Source organism: Stegastes partitus, unplaced genomic scaffold, assembly GCF_000690725.1.
Source record: "Stegastes partitus isolate 25-593 unplaced genomic scaffold, Stegastes_partitus-1.0.2 Scaffold1610, whole genome shotgun sequence".
NCBI lineage: Eukaryota > Metazoa > Chordata > Actinopteri > Pomacentridae > Stegastes > Stegastes partitus.
In genome coordinates, this window is record NW_007579341.1 from 125,309 (window position 1) to 149,325 (window position 24,017).

The 24,017-nt window shown below is 41.4% G+C and overlaps 2 protein-coding genes across 2 annotated transcripts; both read left to right on the forward strand.

Moving 5' to 3' along the window:
- The first annotated feature begins 178 nt into the window (after positions 1-178).
- LOC103371570 (aconitate hydratase, mitochondrial-like) lies at positions 179-9,747 on the forward strand. Its single transcript, XM_008300939.1, has 17 exons — positions 179-239; positions 2,397-2,539; positions 2,876-3,134; positions 3,238-3,330; positions 3,433-3,591; positions 3,727-3,877; positions 4,037-4,141; positions 4,489-4,580; positions 5,057-5,162; positions 5,318-5,475; positions 5,583-5,656; positions 5,745-5,856; positions 5,955-6,233; positions 6,323-6,514; positions 6,739-6,871; positions 7,152-7,273; positions 7,908-9,747. The coding sequence occupies exons 1-17, from the start codon at positions 204-206 to the stop codon at positions 8,040-8,042; spliced, it is 2,349 nt and encodes a 782-aa protein (XP_008299161.1). The 5' UTR covers positions 179-203; the 3' UTR covers positions 8,043-9,747.
- An 11,342-nt stretch (positions 9,748-21,089) lies between these two features.
- On the forward strand, positions 21,090-23,814 carry csdc2a (cold shock domain containing C2, RNA binding a). The gene is made up of 3 exons (XM_008300940.1): positions 21,090-21,277; positions 21,401-21,523; positions 23,561-23,814. The coding sequence occupies exons 1-3, from the start codon at positions 21,090-21,092 to the stop codon at positions 23,721-23,723; spliced, it is 474 nt and encodes a 157-aa protein (XP_008299162.1). The 3' UTR covers positions 23,724-23,814.
- Positions 23,815-24,017: the final 203 nt, after the last annotated feature.

The following is a 24,017-nucleotide window of genomic DNA, read 5'->3' on the forward strand; positions in this document are numbered from 1 at the left end:
TCTTAACAAAATGGGGTAAATCTGTAAAATAACAGGGAATTGTTTGTGTGGGGGAAAAAGGCTGTCCAGGAGGCTGAACTGCAGAAGCTCCAACAGGTGGCAGCAACAGGAAGTAGTTCTGCGGCCGAAAACCAACGAAGAAGAAAAAGGCTTACAATCGCGTGACGTCACCGCCGACCCTCACATCTTTGTCAGTGAACAAAATGGCAACCTACTGTCTGACTGTCGCCCGGCTTCAGGTAAGGCAGCAAATTCACTCATTTAATCGCATGTATTAGCCAAAAGCGAATGTCACCTGCTACCTCAGATTGCAGAAATGCAGTATAACCCGGTTCTGACCCAGTTGGAGGATTCGGAGCGGCTCCTGAGTATAAATAAGCTGAGAAACTGTCACTGGCTAGCTGCTCAGGTCATCGTGTCCGGGCTGCTCTGAATGCATCCAACGGGCGACAACTGGTTTTACACTGGTTTAATAAATCACAGCTAGTTTCTCCGTTTACACAGATTCATCATCGATATCTACGGACTTTAAATGGCGACGGTTAGACCAGTTGTAACGGTGGAGTTTGGTGTGTGTTAGCAAGGTTAACCACAAGGTTAGAGCTCCTAGCAGGCACACAGGCGACCAGTGAGCCACACAGAGAACCGTGTGCTTTTAAAGTTTATCACATAATACAGCAAAACAGTCCTCTCTAGGATTTATTGGAATTAGTCCAGAAAAACGGATTGATTTTGTCTATTTTAAACTTAGGATGTGTGTCATAAATACAGTAACAGCTGAGTGCTGTCCTTATTATAATAATAGACTACCAGGTGTCAAAACTCCCAGTATGTGACCCAAAGTGAACTGGGATTGACTTCTGACTGTTAGGACACTCTCTGGCCTCCTCTGACTGGGTGATATAGATAAAGAAGACTGTAAAACCACCACATCCTCTTTGAATATTGATATAAAACAATATAACTTAATGAATGGAAAATCACATGTTTGCCAGTTTGTGACCTTGGACTCAATAATGGCACCTGTTAGGTGTTTGAGAAACTCTCTGTAGTATTAGTTTAGTCAGAAATCAGTGCCTCACCACTCAAGAAGACAAGCACATTATGTTTGCCAGTAGACAGTGACTAATAAGTAGTTAAGCTTCAATCTGAAGACTTTGTTCACTGTGTGATCGATGTATAAACCTATAATTTGATTTCTATTGCATTAACTAGTGAGTTGCTCCTTAATGAATTCACAGCAGCTCCTTGCTACTAGCTTCTTGACAGCAAAAGACAAAGTGTTGTGTGTTCAGCTGCTCTCTGTCTGATCCTTCCCTGAATGGCAACTAATCTTTAGCACATATCATCTGGTCAGTGAAGACCTTCAGCTGTTTGTTGGTTTGTTATTGAGCAGGGTTTTTCCTTCATGGAGCTGGCTTACAGCTCATTTGGAGGGTTTCTCCATGAAGGAAAAACCCTCCAAATGAGCTGTAAGCCAGCACCAATAAAAACTGATAAATCAAATTTATTTCTTCACCAGTTTTGTTACTGGGAATTGAATTCACTCTAGTATAAAGTGTAGACTTCTTGCTTTTTGCTGTACATTTACCAATCGTACTGGCATGCACAGTCACTCCCCAAAGGCGGATTCTGAGCTATAAAACAGCCCTGGTTAGGCAACTCTTTCAGTTTATTGTCTAGTCATAGAATCTGTTAAACTCCTTGCTTTTCAATCATATAGTATGTATTTAAACAGAGCTGCAGCTGTAGAAGCACAGTCTTCTCCTGGCAGCTACTCAGCTGCTTCATGAAAGTGAGTTTGTGGGTTCAGTGCCCTGCTCAAGGGCACCTGATCACCAGCTGATTCCAGCATGTTGGAGGACAGTCTTCTGGAGACAAATGCCTTTCCAAGTCTCCACCCCTCTTGTTCCTTCCCCTACTGTGACCTCCACACACTATAAATCTGGTCACACACACATGGTGTGATGTGTAAATCATTAAATGTCGCCTGTCTGACAGGTATGGCTATTACAAATTGACAAGGAAGACTTGTGCGAGTGTTTAGGAGGGCTGAAGCCAGTGTTTCCATCGCTTCAGAATGTATTTGTGGTTGACCTTATGCGTGGTTGTTGCATCATGTTCATCGGGGAAGCTCTGACATCTGACACTTGATAGCAGACTGCAAAACAGCGTTGCCTTCACAGGCCTGCCTCCCATCATGGAAGTGTTTCCATATCCAAAATCATTATAGTCACTGTATTTATGCAGCCTGCTTTTCATCTGTTTTTCATCAATACTTTTGGAAAGTTTGCAAAATCTTTAGTTGGGGAATAATCTTTGATAAAGGGCCAAAATCTATTCCCTGCTCTGTAATTATGCTCATACTTGTATGTTTGTGATGTTACTGTCTCCAGCTGGCACTGGGCCATGGTGCACGGCGCCTGCATGTGTCAGCAGCTTACAGAGCCAAGGCCAAAGTGTCTATGAGCCGCTTTGAGCCTACTACCTTCGTCAACTACGAGAAGCTCCAGTCCAACGTTGACATTGTGAAAAAAAGGTCAGTCTGCTCCACGCTATATTTGCTCTGACTCGCATCTGTTTCCTCCAATACTCCCTTATCTGTGTGAGTATTTGATCTGTAGTGTTTGTTTGCCCTTTGCCACAGTTGTTCATCACAGCCTTTACCAACTCTGATCAGTCTGCCTGACCCACAGTGCCCAATTTTCTTTTCTTTTTTTTTGTTGTTGTAGTTTTTAAAAAATATATTTTTCAGCTGCTTTTTTATTGGTTATTTTAGTACTGTACTTATAGTCTTATCTTCTACCTCTGTCTCTGAAACTTCTTTTTTTGCGTACTCTTGTTAATAAAATGTTGTTTAATGTTTTCTCTGCAGACTCAACCGGCCTCTAACCCTGTCAGAGAAGATCGTGTACGGCCACCTCGATGACCCCCACAACCAGGATATCGATCGTGGTCGCACCTACCTGCGGCTGCGTCCCGACCGTGTGGCTATGCAGGATGCTACTGCCCAGATGGCAATGCTCCAGTTCATCAGCAGCGGCCTGCCGAAGGTGGCTGTGCCCTCCACCATCCACTGTGATCACCTGATTGAGGCCCAGGTTGGAGGCGTGAAGGATCTGGCCAGAGCGAAGGTAACGAGGATTTGTCATTATTTGTTTGTTGTAATGATTTATTCTTTTCAAAATTCGACACGCAGCACTTTAGACTGAGTTGTGGTTGTTGTTCTCTGTGTAGGAAGTCAACCAAGAGGTCTACAACTTCCTGTCCAGCGCTGGGGCAAAATATGGAGTCGGTTTCTGGAAGCCTGGATCAGGAATCATCCATCAGGTATTATTACATAAAATTTGAGTCCGATTTTGGCTTGAATGTGAGCTGCTGTAATAAAAGTGCTATAAATATGGTAACAATCTGATTTGTCTACCTAAACAGATCATCCTAGAGAACTACGCCTACCCAGGAGTGATGCTTATTGGCACAGATTCCCACACACCAAACGGTGGTGGACTTGGTGCCATCTGCATTGGAGTTGGAGGAGCTGATGCAGTCGATGTGATGGCAGGAATCCCCTGGGAGCTCAAGTGTCCCAAGGTGAGCAGAATACAGCATTTATCACCCATTAGCTCATTGTCTTTCTTTGTTTCATCTTTAGTAAGCAATTGTACTGGCTGTTCCTTGTGTCTCTGTTCTTCTAATGCAATAAAAATGAAATTCTTTTCATCCAAGGTGATTGGTGTGAAGCTGACGGGCACACTCTCAGGCTGGACTTCTCCTAAGGATATCATCTTGAAGGTGGCCGGCATCCTCACAGTAAAGGGAGGCACCGGAGCCATTGTGGAGTACCATGGACCAGGAGTCGACTCTATTTCCTGCACTGGTCAGTAATAAGAGGCTTTTTGTAGCGTGACAGTTTCAATCTTGACCATGTTTGTAATTTGCCAGTCAGGTCTTGTATGGTAATGCACTTCCAAGGTAGTAAAAAATGTGTTGAAACATCAACAGCAGGTCTCACTAATGTGTGTTTTTGTGTGTGCAGGAATGGCCACCATTTGCAACATGGGAGCAGAGATCGGAGCCACAACCTCTGTGTTCCCTTACAACCACCGCATGAAGACCTACCTGGAGAAGACTGGACGTGGACGTAAGTTTAGTGCTCATAATTGATGTGCAAATACACAACACTAAATCACAATCACAGTGATGAAAACTTGCTGATAAACTGTGTCTCGTTGGTACCACCCTTTGTTTGGATCTGGCCCAGTACCACTGATTATAGATGACAAGTAATTACACACATATAAAGGAGATTACAGTCAATTTCAAGTCTGTAATATAGAAAAAGTAGAGGAAATTTGAGCGTATATAATCACCTTAAATTATCTAGAGAAGTGAAATATTTGTTTCCATTTTCCTGAACGACTTTCATGTTGTAATTGTACAGTTTGACGTGTCTCAACACTGCTTCTACCTCCTCATGTTTATTCTCAGAGATCGCTGCTCTGGCTGATGAATACTCAGACTTGTTGGTACCAGATAAAGGCTGCGAGTATGACCAGGTCATTGAACTCAATCTGGATGAGGTAAGTCCTGTTTTAAAAATGATCTTTTGGTGTTTCACTGGATAAATGTATCTGACCTGAGGTCACTTATGAAATGTACCCAAGAGAAAATGTGAACCTTCCAGAAAGAATTCAGAATTTTATTTGTCTTAGATATTTTTTGTTATCCATTCAAAGCCAGTGTGTTAACAAATACACACATTTCATCTACTGTGATGTCAATAACACACCTGGAAGAACACTTTTACAAGCTGGATTGTTGGATTGTGGTCTTGGTGAAAAATGTGCAACTATATTGACTGATTGATAACTGCAATACCATGATCTCTCAAGTGCTGGCAGAACTTTTTAAAATGTCCTTCAAATATGTATTACTCTAGTACAGTGGAACATGACAATAGTACTGTACAGCAAAGAGAGAGGTTTAGTTCATGTCATAAATTAAGTTTTTTGCGAATCAGTCTATTAATTCACCTGTCTGCTGGTTCTTTCTTTAGCTGAAGCCCCATATCAACGGACCGTTCACCCCTGACCTGGCTCACCCGGTGTCTGATGTCGGCTCTGTGGCTGAACAGAACGGTTGGCCACTGGAGGTCAAAGTTGGTAAGAACTGAGCAGAGCTGTATATAGTGCAGGGCTGTATTCTAACTCCCTCTGTTTATGTAACTGAATTACAGAACACAGATGACAATTACAGGACTCATTTTATGAGACTAAAGCTGCTGCTTTAACTCTCTTTGGTTCCTTTCTCCTTTAAGGCCTGATTGGCAGCTGCACCAACTCCAGCTACGAGGACATGGGCCGCGCTGCTTCTGTTGCCAAGCAGGCTTTGGACAAAGGCCTGAAGTGCAAAGCTCAGTTCACAGTCACCCCCGGCTCAGAGCAGATTCGTGCCACCATCGAAAGAGACGGATATGTGAGTGCTGGCAAATGCAGAAAGGAGACAGTTGCACCTCCCTTGTTGTAATGATTTGACTCCAGGTGGAGTCATGGAAGCCTAAATGTGTTTCTGTTTACTTGTAGTCAAAGATCCTTGGAGAGGTTGGAGGTGTGGTTATGGCTAACGCGTGTGGACCCTGCATTGGACAGTGGGACAGGTAGCTCTGCCAAGTGTTTGTGCCATGGCTTTTAGTCAGAACAGCTCAAGTTGGCTTCTGTGTTTCAATACTTTGTGTCTGAATTCAGGCGTGATGTGAAAAAGGGAGAGAAGAACACCATCGTCACTTCCTTCAACAGAAACTTCACTGCCAGGAATGACGCTAACCCTGCTACACATGCCTTTGTTACCTCACCAGAGGTAAACTCACACCAAACCGACCACAGTGACACTTCCAAAGATACACAAGCTGACATTTCAGAACTCAATGCCTCCGTTCTCCTCTTTTTCTTCTTCAGATTGTCACTGCCCTCGCCATCGCCGGTACATTAAAATTCAACCCTGAGACGGATTACCTTACAGCACCCAATGGTGAGAAGTTCAAGCTGGACCCCCCTAATGGAGACGAACTGCCTGCCAGAGACTTCGACCCAGGCCAGGACACCTACCAGCACCCCCCTCCTGATGGCACCAGCCTCAGGGTGGACGTCAGCCCTCAGAGCAACCGCCTCCAGCTGCTGGAGCCGTTTGACCAATGGAGCGGAAAGGATCTGGAGGACCTGCGGGTCCTCATCAAGGTACGCTCACTTAATACAAACTTGTTTGAGTTTGTTTTTACCACTAAGACGAGAACTGGTTTTATCTTAACCTTCATCTGTCTCTGTAGGTGAAGGGAAAATGCACCACAGACCACATCAGCGCTGCAGGACCTTGGCTGAAGTTCCGCGGTCACCTGGATAACATCTCCAACAACATGCTGATCGGTGCAGTCAACAGTGAGAATGACGCTGTCAACAAGATCAAGAACCACCTGACAGGAGATTACGGAGGAGTCCCTGATGTGGCCCGTCACTACAAGGTGAGAACCGCAGAACAGAAAGGTTCAGGTGCTGCATCATTTGACAGAGCTGCTTTTCTTTAGTAGCACAACACTACTTTACAGCTCATTGCAGTTTTAATTTATGGTCTTGATTTTGTTGTTGTAATCTTGCTCGAGTCCCAGGAACTCAGCCACGTGCCACCAACACATTAGATAAATGAACACAGTCTCTTCTAACGTGCTCTCTGGTTCGTTGCATTCAGGCCAACAGTGTGTCATGGGTCGTGGTTGGAGACGACAACTACGGTGAGGGTTCCAGCAGAGAGCACGCAGCGCTGGAGCCCCGGCATCTGGGAGGCAGAGCCATAATTGTCAAGAGCTTTGCCAGAATCCATGGTACTGCATTAACACTAAACAGCATGAGGAGGGACTTTAGTACAATTCAGTATATGTTAAAAGTCTTCAAAGCCCCGATTACATGGAGTTGTCAACTGATTTTTTTACACTACCCATCCTTTTAGGAGGTTTTTTTCCCGAAGTTTGTATTATTATTTATGAGCTCCACCAAGTAAAACAAATTCTCCATCATAATTTTTTTACCTGCATCAAGGCATGTTTGAAGTCTCAGACCTCAGTTTTTCTGTCTCAGTTAAACATATCTCTCTCATGTCCATAGAAACCAACCTGAAGAAGCAGGGTCTGCTGCCACTGACCTTCAGCAACCCATCAGACTACGACAAGATCCGCCCAGATGACAAGCTCTCCATCAAAGGACTCGAAACCTTCACTCCTGGAAAGGTAAGAGTGTACACAGAAAAAATGACCTGCTTACAGATACTTGTCAGTGCTCAGCATCTGTAATTTTTGATTTCCGATACCGATACCGATACTTCAACTTTGAGTATCTGCCGATACCGATACCATCTCTCCTCCTAAACTTCTTTGGAAATACCTTATTTGCATGGATACATTTGTTTAAGATGGCTTTATCAAAAGCCTCATACTATTAAAGCATAGACTTTGCTTTTATAAGAAAGGAAAAAAACAGCCAAAAGCACGTCTCAAAGTGAAACTGTAGCTGCTTTATTAGAGCTGCAGTTAGACTACAGTGTGCACTCAGTGCCATTCACATATTCAGAACAGATCAACATGACACAGCAACATTAAGCTGCAATTTAAAGGTTAAATTACCAAAACTTGGTATTAAATAACAGTACCACTAATAGCCGCTCTCGACTCTGCGCATGAACAGTAGTAAATGAGGCCGAAAACGTTGTGAACTGCTGCGGGATCGGATCCAATAGGAAGGGTCTGTCTGCAGAGCCGGAGACCCACGTACAGGCTGCTTGGTAGAGGCTGAACCCAGTATCGGATCGGCGCATCTCTAGTAATGAGGATTTTTTTTCCCCCCACTTCTTCTCATCCTCCCCAGTCTCTGGCCGCAGTCGTGAAGCACAGCGACGGCAGCCAGGAGACCCTGGAACTCAACCACAGCTTCAACGAGACACAGATCGAATGGTTCAAAGCAGGCTCCGCCCTCAACAGGATGAAACAGCTGCAGCACTGAAGATGAACAGAGAAAAATATGGGGGAGGATTTTCCAGTGGGAAAACGGGGTGGTGAGGATTGTAGGGAAGAAGGAGGATAAAGAATGTTAACGGTTGTTTCATCATCTGCATTAGCTTACGGTTGTTACTGAAGAAATGCGTCGGTATACCTCGAAGAGTTCACTGTAGAGCGAAGTAGAATTACTTCAGACTAAGTGTTAAGATAATGTCGATGATGGAACAACAGCATCTGGTCTGCGGTCAGGTATTTGTTCATTTGTCAGTGCATAGCTTTTCTTGAAGTTATTGTCAGCCGCTGTGTTTCAGTCGAGCAGTGATAACCGGTTAGAGATTCTATTGTGAAAGCAAACATACACTTTAACACACTGAGCTTTGACCTGAGCGGTGATACGCTGCCAGCTGATGTGCTGCCTGTCTTTTTTTTTTTTTCTGCAGCTGTTCAAACAGGCCTGTACAGTCTGCAGGCCGCTTGACTCGGCAGCTTGTTGCTTTGGGATTGTTTTGACCACTGCATGGCAATAATGAGCTTTAGTCAATCACTATCATTCAGCCTGCCTCTGTGTTATTTAAAGTGCACCCTAAAGCGGTAAATGCTGCCATTTGCTGCGTCTGTGGGTCCATTTAGTCTGTTTTGTGACGTGGCAAGGATCAAACGGATCCAAAAATAAACTTCCAGGCATTGGCTTCCATGCTGAAGGTTAGCTTGTCTGTCCCCCTGGTGGCCATGAGGAGGTACAAGATAAAGCAACAGCAATCTGACGTCTGTTTTCTAGGAATTGTTTTAAAAAAAAAAATCAGTAAAAACTAAATTAAGTTAACTTGTAGGATGAATTTAACATCAGATTACTGTGTATCTAAGAGTGTGAGACTATTAGAGGTCATTTCTCTATCGATGTCCTGTGCTACAGTATATTTGACTCATTACAACACACATCCTCAGTGTTACAAATGGTTGTAGACATTTCCTATCATACAAAGGGACACATATGCTTTAATACTCTAAAAAAAAAAAAACAACTCACCCTCTTCTTCCCTACTACTGTCACTACCAACATCCCTCACCTGCTCTCCTGATCAATCCCAACATCTTTGCGAGCACATCATATGTCTTCTCGACAGTTATTTATTTCTTTTTTTTTTCCCTGCAAAAATCCACATCTTGCATGCATTTCCATAAAAGGCTTTTTGTCTTCATGAACAGGGTAAACTTGGACTTGTGTCCTCTTCCATCCTGTATTTTCAGTGCCCTTTTTTGTAGGGTGTCGTGCCACATTTTGCGTTATTTTTACCCCGACAAGAATAAAACCATTGTGGGGGGAAAAGAGAGAGAGATTAGCAGCACGTTTCATAACAGAAGAGAGAAATTGCTGTTTTTCAGTGCTGAGGCTTTTCATAAGAAACCCAAAATTACTGAGTCAGCTGGATTTGGGTCTCTGTTGATATAATTAAGTCAAGTTTGCTCCATGTGAGCAGGGTCATTTTTGTCAGATCAGAAACAGCTCTTCGCTTCCTGCTTCCTGCAAACTTTAATGCACCAATCAGATGAAGGCTTAAACCACCCCCTTCTTCTAAACCACTGTGTGTAAAGTGTCTGGTTTCATGTGCATTTAATTGTTTGTGTTTCTTTTCTCCCAGATTATCTCTTCTGTATTACAGAAATACCAATGGGTTGTAAAAATAAAATTCACAGATCTCATTTATTTACATTGGCTCCAGTGGTATGACTTAAAATCTGACGAGGGGTTGAGGGATTGGTATCTACAGACATCTACATTGTTACACCATTATTTTTTATTAAAACTGAATATATACCTAAAGTATTACAGGTCTGGATATGAGTGAAATAGTTTGTGGATCGGTTTTGAGCCATTTAGTTCCACATTTACAGAACTGAGGCGGAGTAAATAAAAAAATGCAGGATTGTTTTTTTGGAGTCACGTATTTCCACCTGTAGGGAGGATCATAACAAGAGGATCAAGTATTTTTCATCCCCGTGAATGCAAAAAATAGAATCCTTGAATCCTGTTTTTGAGTGACGGATTCTTGACAGCTCTGCAAAACAGAGTTCACACATCAGGAAGAATAGAAAAGCTGCATAAATACGGTCCGCATCGCCTGCACAGAGAATGTGACTCATTCTGATTTCTAATATTCTGTATTAATAGAATGTCAGATTCAAAACTGTCCTTTGAGACACTGAAAAGGTGGTCAGTTATCAGGTGTTGATTTGTTCTGATCCACAATCAGGCATAAAATTAATAAGATGCACACAGGACATAATAGTCAGATGTATGTGTGAAAATGCTGCAAACAAATTCCCCAGTACTGCCCTTTACATAAAACTGCCCAGCAAACACTGAAAACTAGTCTGAAGGACACATGAGATATTTCTACACATCTGACCTGTTGTTAGTTAATATAACAAAGTGGCTGTTTTAAAAATGCCATCTTCTCTTATTCAGTTTATGCAGTTAAAAAAAAGTGTGCTCCTCTTTCACGCAGTGGAAGTTGTGAAATGTTGCATAAACAAGAAACCATAAAAAATGCTTGGAAACACTTCACAGGAGTGAGAACAAGGGAAAATGGAAAACTGCAGCATGTTGCGTAACAACAGCACTAGAAATATAAGAAGAACTACAGACGGGTGACAAATTCAAGGAGAAACCAGCATGAAAGACAGTGACGGGCCACGAAATCTGCTTCAGTGCTTCTTGGCATTGATTCTACAAGTGTCTGGAACTCCACTGGAGGGATGATTATCATTCCTCCAAAAGATATTCCCTCATTTGGTATTTTGATGATGGTGGTGGACAGTGCTACCTTAAATGTTCCAGAATCTCCCACAGATGTTGAGCTAGGTTCAAATCTAGTCACTGTGAAGGACATAATATGTGATTCCTATAATTTCCATCAAACCATTCAGTGATGGAACCATTGTCATCCTGGAAGAGACCACTAGAATTGTTTCATGTGTGAACAACTTGGTGTTAATTTGCAGTGACTCTTCCCTCCAAGAGGACAAGTGAAGCCAAACCATGTCAGCTAACAGAGCACCAGATCCCTCAGAGTAGGGGTCGAAGGTTCTGGTTTTTCCTTTAATTTGTCACATGTCTGTACAAAGCAGTATATTCAAGAACCCAGTCAAATAAGTGGGACACAAGATACAACAAAATGATCAATTACAGCTTCTTCATCACACTCTAACTGAATGATTCAAGCTGTTGGATTGCACTTGTGTAAGTTGAACTTTGAGCTGTGATTAGCTTCCAGATTGGTCCTCTTTCAGTTATTGACTTCACCTCTAAAAACTCACCACTGTGGATCAGTTTCATATCTAGATTTATTTTCTAGAATATAACCTCTTCCTGTCTTAAACCGTTGTCTCCTTTAGAATGTGCAGATCTATGAAGTTCCCACCTTTGTCTCCACCCGCCCCTCTGCCACCAGCTGCAGCTCGAGCACACCAGCTCACCTTTGACTCTGCTTAAACATTGCAAAACTACTCTAAGCTACATAATGACGTGCTGTAATATTAGAGTAATTGAGCCACACATGTTCAAACCAGAAAACTGATTTCAATGAAGAAGAACGAGACAGAAAGCTCTGGGAAAGTTGTGGGTTTGGTTCATTGGATTTGTTATGTAGGAAACTCTTGGACTGTCAATGGTACACGACCATTTCAAGGTAGAAATCCTCAGCCATGGTGTGAACTTTTGATTCCCTTATTTTGTGTCTTCTACAGTTCACAAACACCATGTGCACAAGTTAATAAGGTAAAAGCCTTCATTTTAAAGTGAAGACAGGAAATGTTCCCCTTTTAAGCAGCTTAATGTGAAAAAAGCCGTCTAGTGTCAAACTGCACATTTCACACTCTGCAAGATGAAGCTCAAACATTTAAGGATAAGCAAAACACAATTTAAGAGTGACTTTAAGACTGAAAATGCAAAAAACACAACAAAAAAACCCCCAAAACAATACATTCAGACTATCAGAGAATGTTTTGTGCTCATGGAAATTGGAATATATATATATATATGTTGTATATATTCGTGTGTGTCCCATTTTCTGCCAGTGGTGCCTGTAAAAAACTGTTTTCAGGACATATTTCATTTTAGATGGAGTCAACAAGTCTGTTGTAGTTCATTCTTTCTTTTTCCTTTTGTATTTTGTAGTAAGTGGGATAATATTTATAGAATTATATCAAGTTGGGAGTTGACGCACTAGGATAATTATTTATATAAAAACAGTTGAAATCAGAAGTTTGCATACACTGTATAAAAAAAAAACTTAGATTTTCTTACTGTCTGACGTTTAATCAGACTAAACTTTTCTTGTTTTAGGTCAGTTACCAAAATTATTTCTATTTGCTTAACACCAAAATAATGACAGAATGTTTTAGTTTTTTTTTCTACCGTCTTCAAAGTCAGAAATTTACATATAAAATGACCTTTTTTTTTCTTTCCTTTTTTTTGTTACAAAATACAGGTTTCCATAACGTGTCCCATTGTAGCAACACTCACTATAATGCTTTTAGGAAGCAGGCACAACTCTGCAGGGTGACTTCTAGTAAAGAAGCTGTTTTTCACACCACATGTGATGTCAGGAGGGCCGTCCCAGCAGGAGGAGGTCCACCGAAACTGGGATGAGAGTTTAGTGGGAAGTGGCCACAAAACTGTCAAACAACCAAATCTGAATCAATCCTACACTGAACAAAGTGTGTAGTGAAGAGAAAATGACATTTAAACGTGTGAACACAATAGATTTGACTTTTTACGTTAAATGAGTGAAATGAAAAACAAACATGGTGGAATGTGTGATGGGAGAAGCCAATAAAATAAATCCTCTCTCTGGTAAAGCATTAAGAAAGTGTTTCCCTCCCTGCAGAGAACAAAGCGCTGACTGTGGCCCGGTGAAGCCCGCTGTTGTCTCCCTGCTCTTCCTCCTCCTCCTCCTCCTCCTCCTCATATCCCCGCTGCCTGCTTTTCATTCGCTGCTTTCTCATCCCGCCTGTGTGCGCCGCATCCATACCAAGATCCGCTCACTTATTCACCACATGTCCCCGCAGCTTCCACCCCATTTAATTACATAATTGCCTCCTATCACCTCCTCACGTCCCGACTTGACAGCTGATCGCCGCTTTTCACGGTAAGTGATCGATCGGGAGGGTTAACGGGAGATTTGCGAGCCTTGGATTTTACGCAGCCTTTTTGTTTTTTTTGTATTATTCTCTCCTCTGAGCCGGGCTGGACGGCGTCGGCTCCTGGCAGCATGTTGTGGCACACACACAAAAAAATATCCCGCTGTGGTGGTGTGTTTTTTTTAACTGAAAGCTCAGATTTGTCCTGTTTTTATGGAGAGATTTCACATTTTTTTGTACCCGTCAGATGAGCATCCTTCCTGTCTGAGCTGCCACTGTGTGAGAATGTTCTGGAAACAAGCCGCCTGAAGGGATGTGATTTTGAATTATTTAGGCTCCCAGCTTCACATTTAAGACAAATTACAGCACAAAAAGAGGCCGTGTGTGCGCGTAAAAGGCTGATTTAAAGTTGAAAGCTGCGTGTGTGTGTGTGTGTGCGCAGAGGAGTTGACGTGTCCTCCATGCTGATGCGCAGACGGCCACAGTGCCCTGCTTTCACACGGAGCTGCTTTTGGCCTTTTGTCTGTCTTTTTCAAAAGCTCCCCCAGCTCCCCTTTCCTCTCCTCTCAGTCCTTCCTGACACCCTCCTGATTAAATGTTTCTACAACTCCTCTGACAGCAGCCCTGCGCACTCATTAAAGAGTCCATTTGCAGGCCTAATATGAGGAGCTGATGAAAGAGCAGCTCAGCCCAGTCAAGTTTGCTGAATTATTTAAAGGCTGCATGCCTTGTCATCCATCAGTCATGCAATCAGTCCCGTCCTCCTGAGCCACCACGATGACAGATGTGTGTGTTCATCATCGCTGCACATCCAGAGTGATACCTAGAGGATAAAAAGCCTCACCAGTCAGCCATTTTTTGCAGCATCTTTTCCCATTAATGAGCTTATGAAGTGGAGAGATTAAAGCCACTCCTGTGGTGAAGCCGGAGACTTTTGAACCCTAATGTGGCTGTTCTTCTTAAATCTGTCCAGTACATGCTGTCCTTCTCAAATCCTAGTCTTCGAATGTGTTTCATGGAGAAAATATGCTTTCCAAAGAATAACAATAGAGCCTTTTTAAGAAGACATTGCTTCATTATTGTATATTTACCATTTATTTGTGCATTTTATAGGTGTCAGCTGATGTGTTTTCTTCAGGGCTGATACCAGTTATCAGTAATCAAGATGGCCAGTGACCAGTATTTGAAGTAAAACTGAAAATATTGGTGTCAAAGTTTAGAATAACACAAACTCCAGCACAAAACTTCATTCAGTTATCTTTGTTTAGGTATGTTTTACATATGTTTAATTTAAAAGGAACTTTTTTAAACATTAGTACTGCAGTGTTGATAAGTTGTTACTGATGACCAGTCAGACATCACAGTGGCGACTACATACAGAGAGAAAAAAAGCAGAGCTTTTTAATAGTAATTTATTGTATCAAGAAAAAAATAACAACAGTGACAATCTTGTTAGCAGGGTTATTGTTAATAAACAGCTTTACTGACTAATTAAGGTCACTTTCCATGGACAGAAACTAACACAAGTCTGGTCTGAATAGTAAAACCAGTAAAGAGGTGCTTTAAACCTGCATTCTTTCTAACAGCCAGCAGGGGGCGACTCATCTGGTTGCAAGTAGAAGTCTGATCATATAGAAGTCTATGAGAAAACGATCCTACTTCTTCCTTCATCTGTTACCTCAGTAAGCATTTTCCTAGTCGGTTTATGATCTCATTTGCTAGTTTTGAGTCCGCTTCAATACAGCATGGTGTTCATTTCGTAAATTATGGTCCCATCTGGTGGAAAATATACAATAAAGGAGTGTATGTTTTAGAGTGGGCTGCAGTTGGTAGCACTGTTGCCTCGCAGCAAGAAGATCGCCGTTTCGTGTCCCGGTGTGGACACCTGGGATGTTTCTGCGTGGAGTTTGCATGTTCTCCCTGTGCAGCGTGGGTTCTCTCCGGGTTCTCCAGCTTCCTCCCACAGTCCAAAACATGTTGAGGTTAATTGGTGATTCTAAATTGTCCGTAGGTGTGAATGTGAGTGTGCTTGGTTGTCTGTCTCTAAGTGTAGCCCTGTGATAGACTGGTGACCTGTCCAGGGTGTCCTCTGCCTTCGCCCTAAGATAGGCTCCAGCCCCCCAGTGACCCTAGTGAGGATTAAGTGGTGTATAGATAATGGATGGATGGATGTTTTATAGCCTTGTGATTGACAAGATGCAATACATTAAATTTGCCCCATCAATGAGAAATCTTTCCACCAACTTTATGAGTTGTTGGTCTGATTTGAAGCGGTGTTCACGTTAATTTTTAACGTTAAGCTACACTATTAAAACTAGTATGACGGGAGTATTTAGTCATATTCGTTTTCAAACATTTTATGTTAGTCTTCAGCAGCTTGTTACTCCTCAAATTGCATTTTTTCTTGCTTTCATATGTATGTAATTAAAATAGACTATTTTACTTTTCAATAGTGTATTTCTGTTTGCAGGTGTTCCTGCTGCCTACTTTAAAAAATATGTGTAAAAAAAAAGGAAATGTAGAAATATTTAGAGCAGTAATATCCTCTTCAAATCCTAAAAGTTGTTATTGCATCACTGAGACTAATACTTAAGTTCCAGCATTGATCTTTTGGTTTGATAGACATAAAATATTCATCTCAGATTAAAGGCCTGCAGGCGACACATCTTTGTTTCAGTCTGCATTTATGACATGCAGCTTGTTTACATCCCAGTCCAGGCGTGTTGTTAGCCTCCAGCTCAGGATCCTGTGGTCCAGTTCAAAGATAGCCTCCATCCCACCACACACCTCTATATTTAGGCCGGCAGTGAGAGACACAGAGTGTGATATTGGACGGAGCCGGTGGGATTCACTCTGACAGTCTCATCACCATCATCAGTCTTTGTCAAACGTTCATCCTGCAGCAGCAGGGAGGCGGCTGCTGATGAGCCCGGTAACACCTCCACCCACGTCTGTGTTTTTGGAATAAATCAGGCTTCGGTGTAGGTGTTTAACCTCTGTAGAACAATGGCCTGTAGCCCTTTGTGTTTGCAGAGAGTGTCACAATGATGAGCCAGCTAATGATACACACATCACAGCTCCCAGTTACGAGATAGTAATTGGGTTTGTGTCGAGGCACGGTGACCGAGCTCAGTCGAGCTCAGAAATGACGATACGGAACGGTTCAGAGAGCAGCTTGTTGTTTGAATACGGAGCAATCTGGTAATGGATGTCAGTCTCGTGGAAGCGGGGGCTTTAATATAATAATGTGTGATGAGCCGAGCCGAGGCCCTCCAGCAGAGGATTGTTATTTACATCAGACTGAGACCTTTTCAAATCCAGAGACATCGCAGTCTGGCACTCGGAAATCTAATTTCTTTGTTGTTTTCATTTTCCTTCGGCAGCTTCCAGCTGTTGCAGACCAAGTTATGACTTACACTCTAAACCACTTTAATACTGGAGAAAAACAAAATCACCTGTTGGACGTTTTCAGAGCCACCGTGTGGGTCTCTTGATGTTTTCTTTCAGGATTAATGTGATAACATTCAACAGACGGTGGAATCTGGTTCAAAAGCAGCCGTGAATGTCAGAAAGCTGTGGTGGCCGTCACAATCAAAACGACATGTACCAATAATTAACATGAATAAAACAAGAACTCAAGAGGCACAACAACCAGTTTATACTTAGAGAGGATACATGTTGGATGATGTGTTCAGCATTTCAGTAGAGTATGAACAGAACTATTAAAGACCAGAGTGCAACACTGCCTGAGACCAGCTGTGTTCAAATAAGGAGATCAGTATCACATTATAATGTGAAAAGTTTATTGTTATAACAGAAGACATTCATGTTATTAATACATACAAGCTTGTCCTGTTATAACACCATACAGCCCTGTTTATCTTGTTACAACTTGACAACTCATGTTTAACTGAAGAAAAGCTGTGTGGAGACCTCACTGGAATCAGTCAAAGTTACTTTATCGTCAGTTCTGCTACACGTGTACACATGCAGAGAACTGAAATTGCCTTTATCTCAAACCCTCACTGAAAGAAAAACACAAGAAAAACAGAGTTGAGAAATAAATATACATACTAAAAATAATATGTAAGCTAAACATATAATACACTAAAAATATACAATCTAGAAAAAATATAAGTAAACACAAAAGAGAACAGACGAATCTGCATAGGATAGTAATAAATTACAGCCCAAATGCAGCCAAATTCTAGCAGGAGTGAACTGTTTTTACAAAATACTTGTGAAACTGTGAAATCTGATGTATTTTTAGGAGCTAAAAGCAAGAATTGTTGTTAAAAGCAGGCTGCTGTAAAAACTGAGGGTGTGGAATGAACAAAAAAAATGCTCACGTAATAGTTCACAAAGAGCTGTTTAGACTGATTTACACTTTACACTGATGTCCTGAAATGAACCATTAAAAAAAGTGTTCTTTTCTTTCTAAATCACAATCAGAATCAGATTTATTGCTAGGTATAGTTTACACAATACGAGGAATTTGTTCTGGTGGATTGGTGCAACAAAATATATTGATTAAACTGTCATTTACTATTTGTTGCTGCCTTTGACCAAATGTTCCCAACTATGGAAATATAACTTACCTTATCCTTTATTATTAAGGCTGTTTTTGTGATGAACACATTATTTTGAACAGTTGTAGATCTCATTCCTGGATCATAAAGATTAAAAACACTTTGTTGTTTATAGTAAATATATGTGTTATTCACAGGATCTACATTTGAAAAGCAACAAAATGTTGTCGTGTACAGGCAGCTACAGTTAATGTTAATTACAGTGGCAACACAACAAGTATTAAATAGTAAACATCTTATTCCATGGTAATCTATTACACAGTAAAATATCACTAAAAATACAGTAAAATGCTGGTGACCACAGCTGCCAGTATTTTACTGTAATTTTACAGAGAACTGTGTTCCAGTGCAGTGGGTTGAACCAGGGTGACAGTCTGTCTGCTGGTATTGATCGTGATGACGATATTGTGATAAGAGCCTTTAGTGCTCCTCTAGCTGATCAAGCAGAAACGTAGATATCTCCAGAGGGCTGCGTTCATTCTTCCTCCTGTACGCCTACAGCCCCACATCCTTCCTGTTAATGCAGACATCATAGTATCGTCAGAGTATCACCTTATAACAACACAAGCTCTCATGTTCTTTAAACGGTTTATGTTCTAATGAAAAGTTATCATGTCTTAATGTTGTAACGTCATGTTAAAGCAGGATTTTTTTTTAATCACGTAAGTTGGTAACGTTTTCTTTTTCTGGTGTGGCAGCGACATGCAGCAATAGTTCATAGTTCTGCCTGATTTATGACTCGAAGCTGATTATTAATTATAAGTGAACACATCTGCTGCGTCAGCTTTATAGCGATAAATTTAGATAATCCCATAACCTTTTTATTGGTTTAATTGTTTCAACAGTATTCCAAAAAGAACACTTTACCATTCTGTTCAACATTTTTTATTTCAAAATCACAGTCAATCAGCGTTACTCGTCTGCAGTGGGATGCATACATTCAGCACACATAAAATAAGGCGCGCACAACACAAAACAGAAAAGTATTCCCTTCAAAAGACTGAAAATGAAAGCATTCTGCAAGTTCCAACCTTTTCCTCCTGGAGTTTCGATGGCAGAGAGTATAAAGGAGTGTGTGAACGTGTTGGTTTCAGCTTGTTGAAGTCTGAAGAGACACCAGATGGCACAAAGTGAAGCTGGGAACAATCATGCAGGTGGATTCTGCTTTCTTATATAACTGCTTGTTATAAAGATCCTGCGGTGTTTCCTGTGCAGTATCAGATATGTTGCTGCAGATATTAACCACCTTGTTGAGCACGTTTTTTGTGTTTGACCTTGAGATATTGATACCAGCAGATAAAAGAGAGAGAACGAGCACAGACTCGATAAAAGATTGATTAAATATTATCATCAGACTAAAGAGATGTTGCTGGCTGTTTGTGTGCACCACGTCTGTTTGTTGCTGGGCAGTGACAAGAAGTGTGCCACTTTTAGAGAAACATTAATATCTGACTTTATGCATGACCTAAAACCCTATTTTATTTATTCTATTAATAAACCTTGAGTTGAGGCAACAATAACAGCATCTTATAAGAAAGCTGTCTCCATCAGTTGGACAAATACACAAAAACAACAACAAAGATGACTGGGAATGTCATGGCCATGTCATGGAAAATCACCACAACTGCACCGTTTCTCAGAGTAAGAAACTGTAAACAGAAGTAATTTTCAGATTTTCCACTTTCTGATGGTCGTCATGAAAATCAAACAAAATCAAAGTTTAAATTCATAAAACTGTAGGATCTTAGTCATTATATTTATCGTTTGGTAAAGTTGTATCTTATATCATTTTTGTAGGGTTTTAATTATAAATATTTACATCATTAAGCTAAATTCATTTAATCATTAACACTCAGGGGTGTCAATATCAATATTTAAACTCGTTAAGTTGATTCGTAACAGCAATCTTATTTTTCTACTAGAAAGCAATTTGATTGGTTTAAATGTGCTGCATATATAACTGTGACGTTACTTAACTTAAAATTGTAATATGTCATTAAAATCACTTTATTATACACACATAATCCAAAAATTCACCAAAAATATTGTGTTTGCATCAGATTCAGCGAACAATCTTAAATGTTGCACTTCTGAGCGCATTTGAAAATCCGTGGCTGATCAACCTGTCACCGCACATGACAAGCCTGTAGGATGAACAGCAGGTTGTGTTTACACAGAGCAGAGAGGGAACGACAAGAGAGACTCAGAGGAACGTAACAAATGCAGCAAAAACAAAGGAACAAGTTGTTGGAAGATACATTCAGCATGGTCAGATATGAATGTAGTATTTCTAGAGTTAAAGCAGGAGCCCACATTCATTCAATGTTGGTAACACCCGTGGGTGCTTGGAAAACTATTGTACACGTTGATTCCATTTTTTCCCCCTAAAATAAATAATTGAAGACATTCAGCTTTAGCTTTTTTATGTATTTTTTTTAAAATTTCTTTTTAATGATTTATAGCGTCAGCTATACTGCACAAAAACCATCTTTGAGTTCTCTCTACCTCTGGTTGTGCTGTTTCCATTGAGGTGCAGAACTTTATATTGCAGAGAGAAATGATCCCACGGGTGATCAAAAATACAAAAGGAGGGGCGCCCCTATAGGTTGAGCGGGTGACCCATGAACTGGGGCTGTAGTTCCGTGACGCAGTGGTCATGAGTTCAACTCCCGCTCACGACAGTTTGCTGCTGGTCTTTCTCCTCACTTTCCTGTCCCACTCTCTCACTGTCCTTACTACTAATAACAAAAAGGCCAGAAAAAATAATTTTAAAGAAAGGAGGAAATAGCAAAAACATCCAGAAACTAGAACCAGACAGGTACCAATATGTCTATGTGGTTTTTGTTGTCGTTGTTTTTTGCATCTATAACTGCATCAAGCACAGAACTTCTAAAAAGACCATGGAATTGTGTTGTTGTTTATTTGAAATCAGTTCAAATTTATCAGTCTTGTTGCTCTCCTTGTTATCAGTTAGAAAAGCTTGTCTAGCTTGTTGTTATTTGGAAATTAAGTAGCCTCTCACTGAACTGAAATGAGACACCACTTCAACACAAGCCAACATTTGAAGGTTGAGTTTTTGTTTCCTTCTCTCTCTGACATCGCCCCCTACTTTTCCAACTCCTCCACTGCAGGTTTCACTGCTGCTGCTCCACCCGTCAGAGCTCCATCTGAACATCTCCTCACCAACGCTCGTGCCATGCAGGAGGTGTAGCCCTCCTCCTCCTTTTTTTCTTTCTGCACCATCAAGGAAACCTAAACAAGGAAGAAAAATAAAATCAAGAAAAAAAAAAAAGAAAAATCTCAACCTGTAACACGTCAAGATGTCAGACCCCGACCCCTCCTCGCCGGCGGACCCCCCGCTGCCTCTCGCCTCCCCGCGCACTCCCCTGCAGCTCTCCTTCCCCTTCCTGAGGGAGGGCAGCCGGGTCTGGGAGAGGGAGAGGAAACCGCCACAGCCGGGAGAGCTGCCCAGCCCACTGCCTACCAAACGTACCCGCACGTACTCAGCGTGAGTCCGAGCCGCCCTTTTTATACTAACTATCCAGAAATAATGTGCCAAAGTTATTGTGGTAACGATTTATGACGCACCCTCCTCTTGTCTCTCTGTTTCTGTCCGTCTCTTTCTCTGCAGGACAGTGCGAGCCAAATCAGGTCCTGTATTTAAAGGGGTGTGTAAAAACTTCTCCAGGTCTCAGGGTCATGGATTCATACGTCCTTCTCATGGAGGGGAGGACATCTTCGTCCACATCTCTGAGTGAGTCACGTCGCTGAGCAACCAGCTGGTGAATCTGATCTGTTTAGTTTACAGACATCAGTTTTTACCTGACATCAAATGGTTCTGTGGAAGTTAGAATATAGTTTGGATGGTGGAGAATGCAAGAACTGAACTTTTTAATTCATTGCGCAATGAACTGAACAACCACAAATCAGCAAAGTTCAAATGAGCTTCATGCAGCAAAAAGCGTGACCTCGTTTCTTTACTTTGAGTCTGTGTAATTTATGCCACATTTAAAACATAGCAGCCAGTGATTCACTACATATACTCACATTCACATTTGTGGCATAAACAAGTGATGAAAGGGATGCTAATGATGACTTTCAAGTGTTTCTTGTTTTGTTTTTCATATGTAAAAAAAAATGCCAAGTTCAAAATTATTCATATTACTAAAAATGGCTGCAAATATGTTTGAAAATGCAGCTCCCAGCCCATCTCTACAGTGTTCTAGAGCGTTCTAATACAGGATAAACTGAGAGCAGCTGATGCAGCACTTCTATTGCCAGTTAGTCATCGATTGCGAGTCATGGCTAAAACCAAAGCGCTCAGTGAGGTTGCTATTAGCGTCCAGAGCTGACAGAGTGCTCACAAGATGGGGAAACGCTATAAAGTCATATCCAAGTGTTTTCAAGTGCCAGTGCAAAGAATATTCAAAAAGTATGAGGAGTTCCACAGTGGGAAAAATCTCAGAGGGCGTGGTAGGAAGTCAAAAGTGAGCCCTGCAGAGGCAAGAATGGTAGAGGCCAAGAAGAAACTAAAGATTAACATCAAGAGCATCCAGATGAATCTGAGCGACTTTCGTAACAACATCTCAATCAGACTTTCCAGCAGACATTGAACGAGGTCTCAATAGAGCCTGTTCAAAGTAGACTCCACTTCTCCAAGACGGACACACAAAAGTTGAGCTGGATCATAGAAGAAAGGTTTTGGTCATTAGTTGTCTGTTTAGATGAAAAGTGGAGCTGTGTGGACACAAGGATCGTTTGGTGATAGATAGGAGAAACATTTAACCCCAAAAAACCAGCATCCACTCAGTAAGCATGGTAGTGGGTGTTTTTTTTTTTTGCCTTCTCAAACTGAACGGCATCACAAGAAAAGAGGCTTAAAGATTCTGGAGGAAAACAACAGACAAATCTGCAGAAAAGCCTGCTGGATTAGACCTTCCAACAAGACAGTGATCAGAAACATGCAGCTAAAGAGGTGAAGAAATAGTTCACAGGAAACAGTCTGAACATGTTGGAGCAGCTCAGCCAGAGTCCTGAATCCCATCGAGAATCTGTGGACGAAGTGAAGACAAGAAGACCTGGAGATCATCACAAAGAGGAGTGAGAGAAAATCCCAGTGGAGACATGAAGAAAGACTGTGAGCAACTCTAAGAACTATGTGGTGGCAAATGAAGGTGCTGCCATTAATTGCTGAAAAATTGTCTGAATATTGTTGGACATGGCATTTGGAGGAAAAATGGGAACAAAAAAAAATGGAAATAGTTTAATTTCCTACCATCTTTTGCCACTTGTTCATGTCATTCACAGCCAGATGAAACTCATTGGTAAAAAAAAAACAAAACAAACAGCCTCTTTAAATCAAAATTGTCCTTGGGCATAAATCATTTTGTGCTTAATTGTAATTCACACACGACAACTAATGACACATATGGATATTGTATCACTTATTTAGGGTTTTTATAATTAAAATTAGTTGGGTAGTAACAGGTAGTTGTTGGCAGGTTGTATGGACATGGAGGTAAACGGTTGAAAAATGCTTAAGAAATTTTTTCTGTGATCTTTGTTTCTTTTTCTACCAGACCTACTTCTCACGTCTAATTTTCATGAATGCACCTTATTACTGCAGCTTCATGAGTGTTATCTGTGTTAGTTCACATGCCTGAAAAGTTTCTCATTTCAGCTTTAATAGCAGATGATGAAGATAACACCAAAGCTTGATTAAAACCTTAATATTGAAAGAAAGTCCTGCCAAAAACAACACCTATTAATGTCATTTTTGTTTCTCTGACAGCATCGAGGGGGAGTATGTGCCTATGGAGGGGGACGAGGTCACGTACAAGGTTTGCCCCATTCCTCCCAAGAACCAGAAGATCCAGGCTGTCGAGGTGGTGATCACCCACCTGAATCCAGGCACTAAGCACGAGACCTGGTCAGGTCAGATCATCAGCTCCTAGGCCAGCGCTTCACGCTGCAGAAGGCAAAGAGGATTTGGATTTCATTTTAGGTTTTATGTTTTCGTCGCGTTAAGGGATGGGACCAGGTCCGGGGAAGAGGGATCAGAGCTTGGCGAGCCTGAGGTGGTTTGGGTTATGGAAGGCTTAAGTTTAAAAGTTAGGGGTTGGAAATTAAGCTTTGAATGTATATTTTTGAATGTTTTCCTTTGAAGGTCATGGGTTTATCATTTGGGTTGGAATGTTTTAGTTGAGGGGTTCAAAGTCGGGTTTGGAACGTCGGGGTTCAGGGTTCGG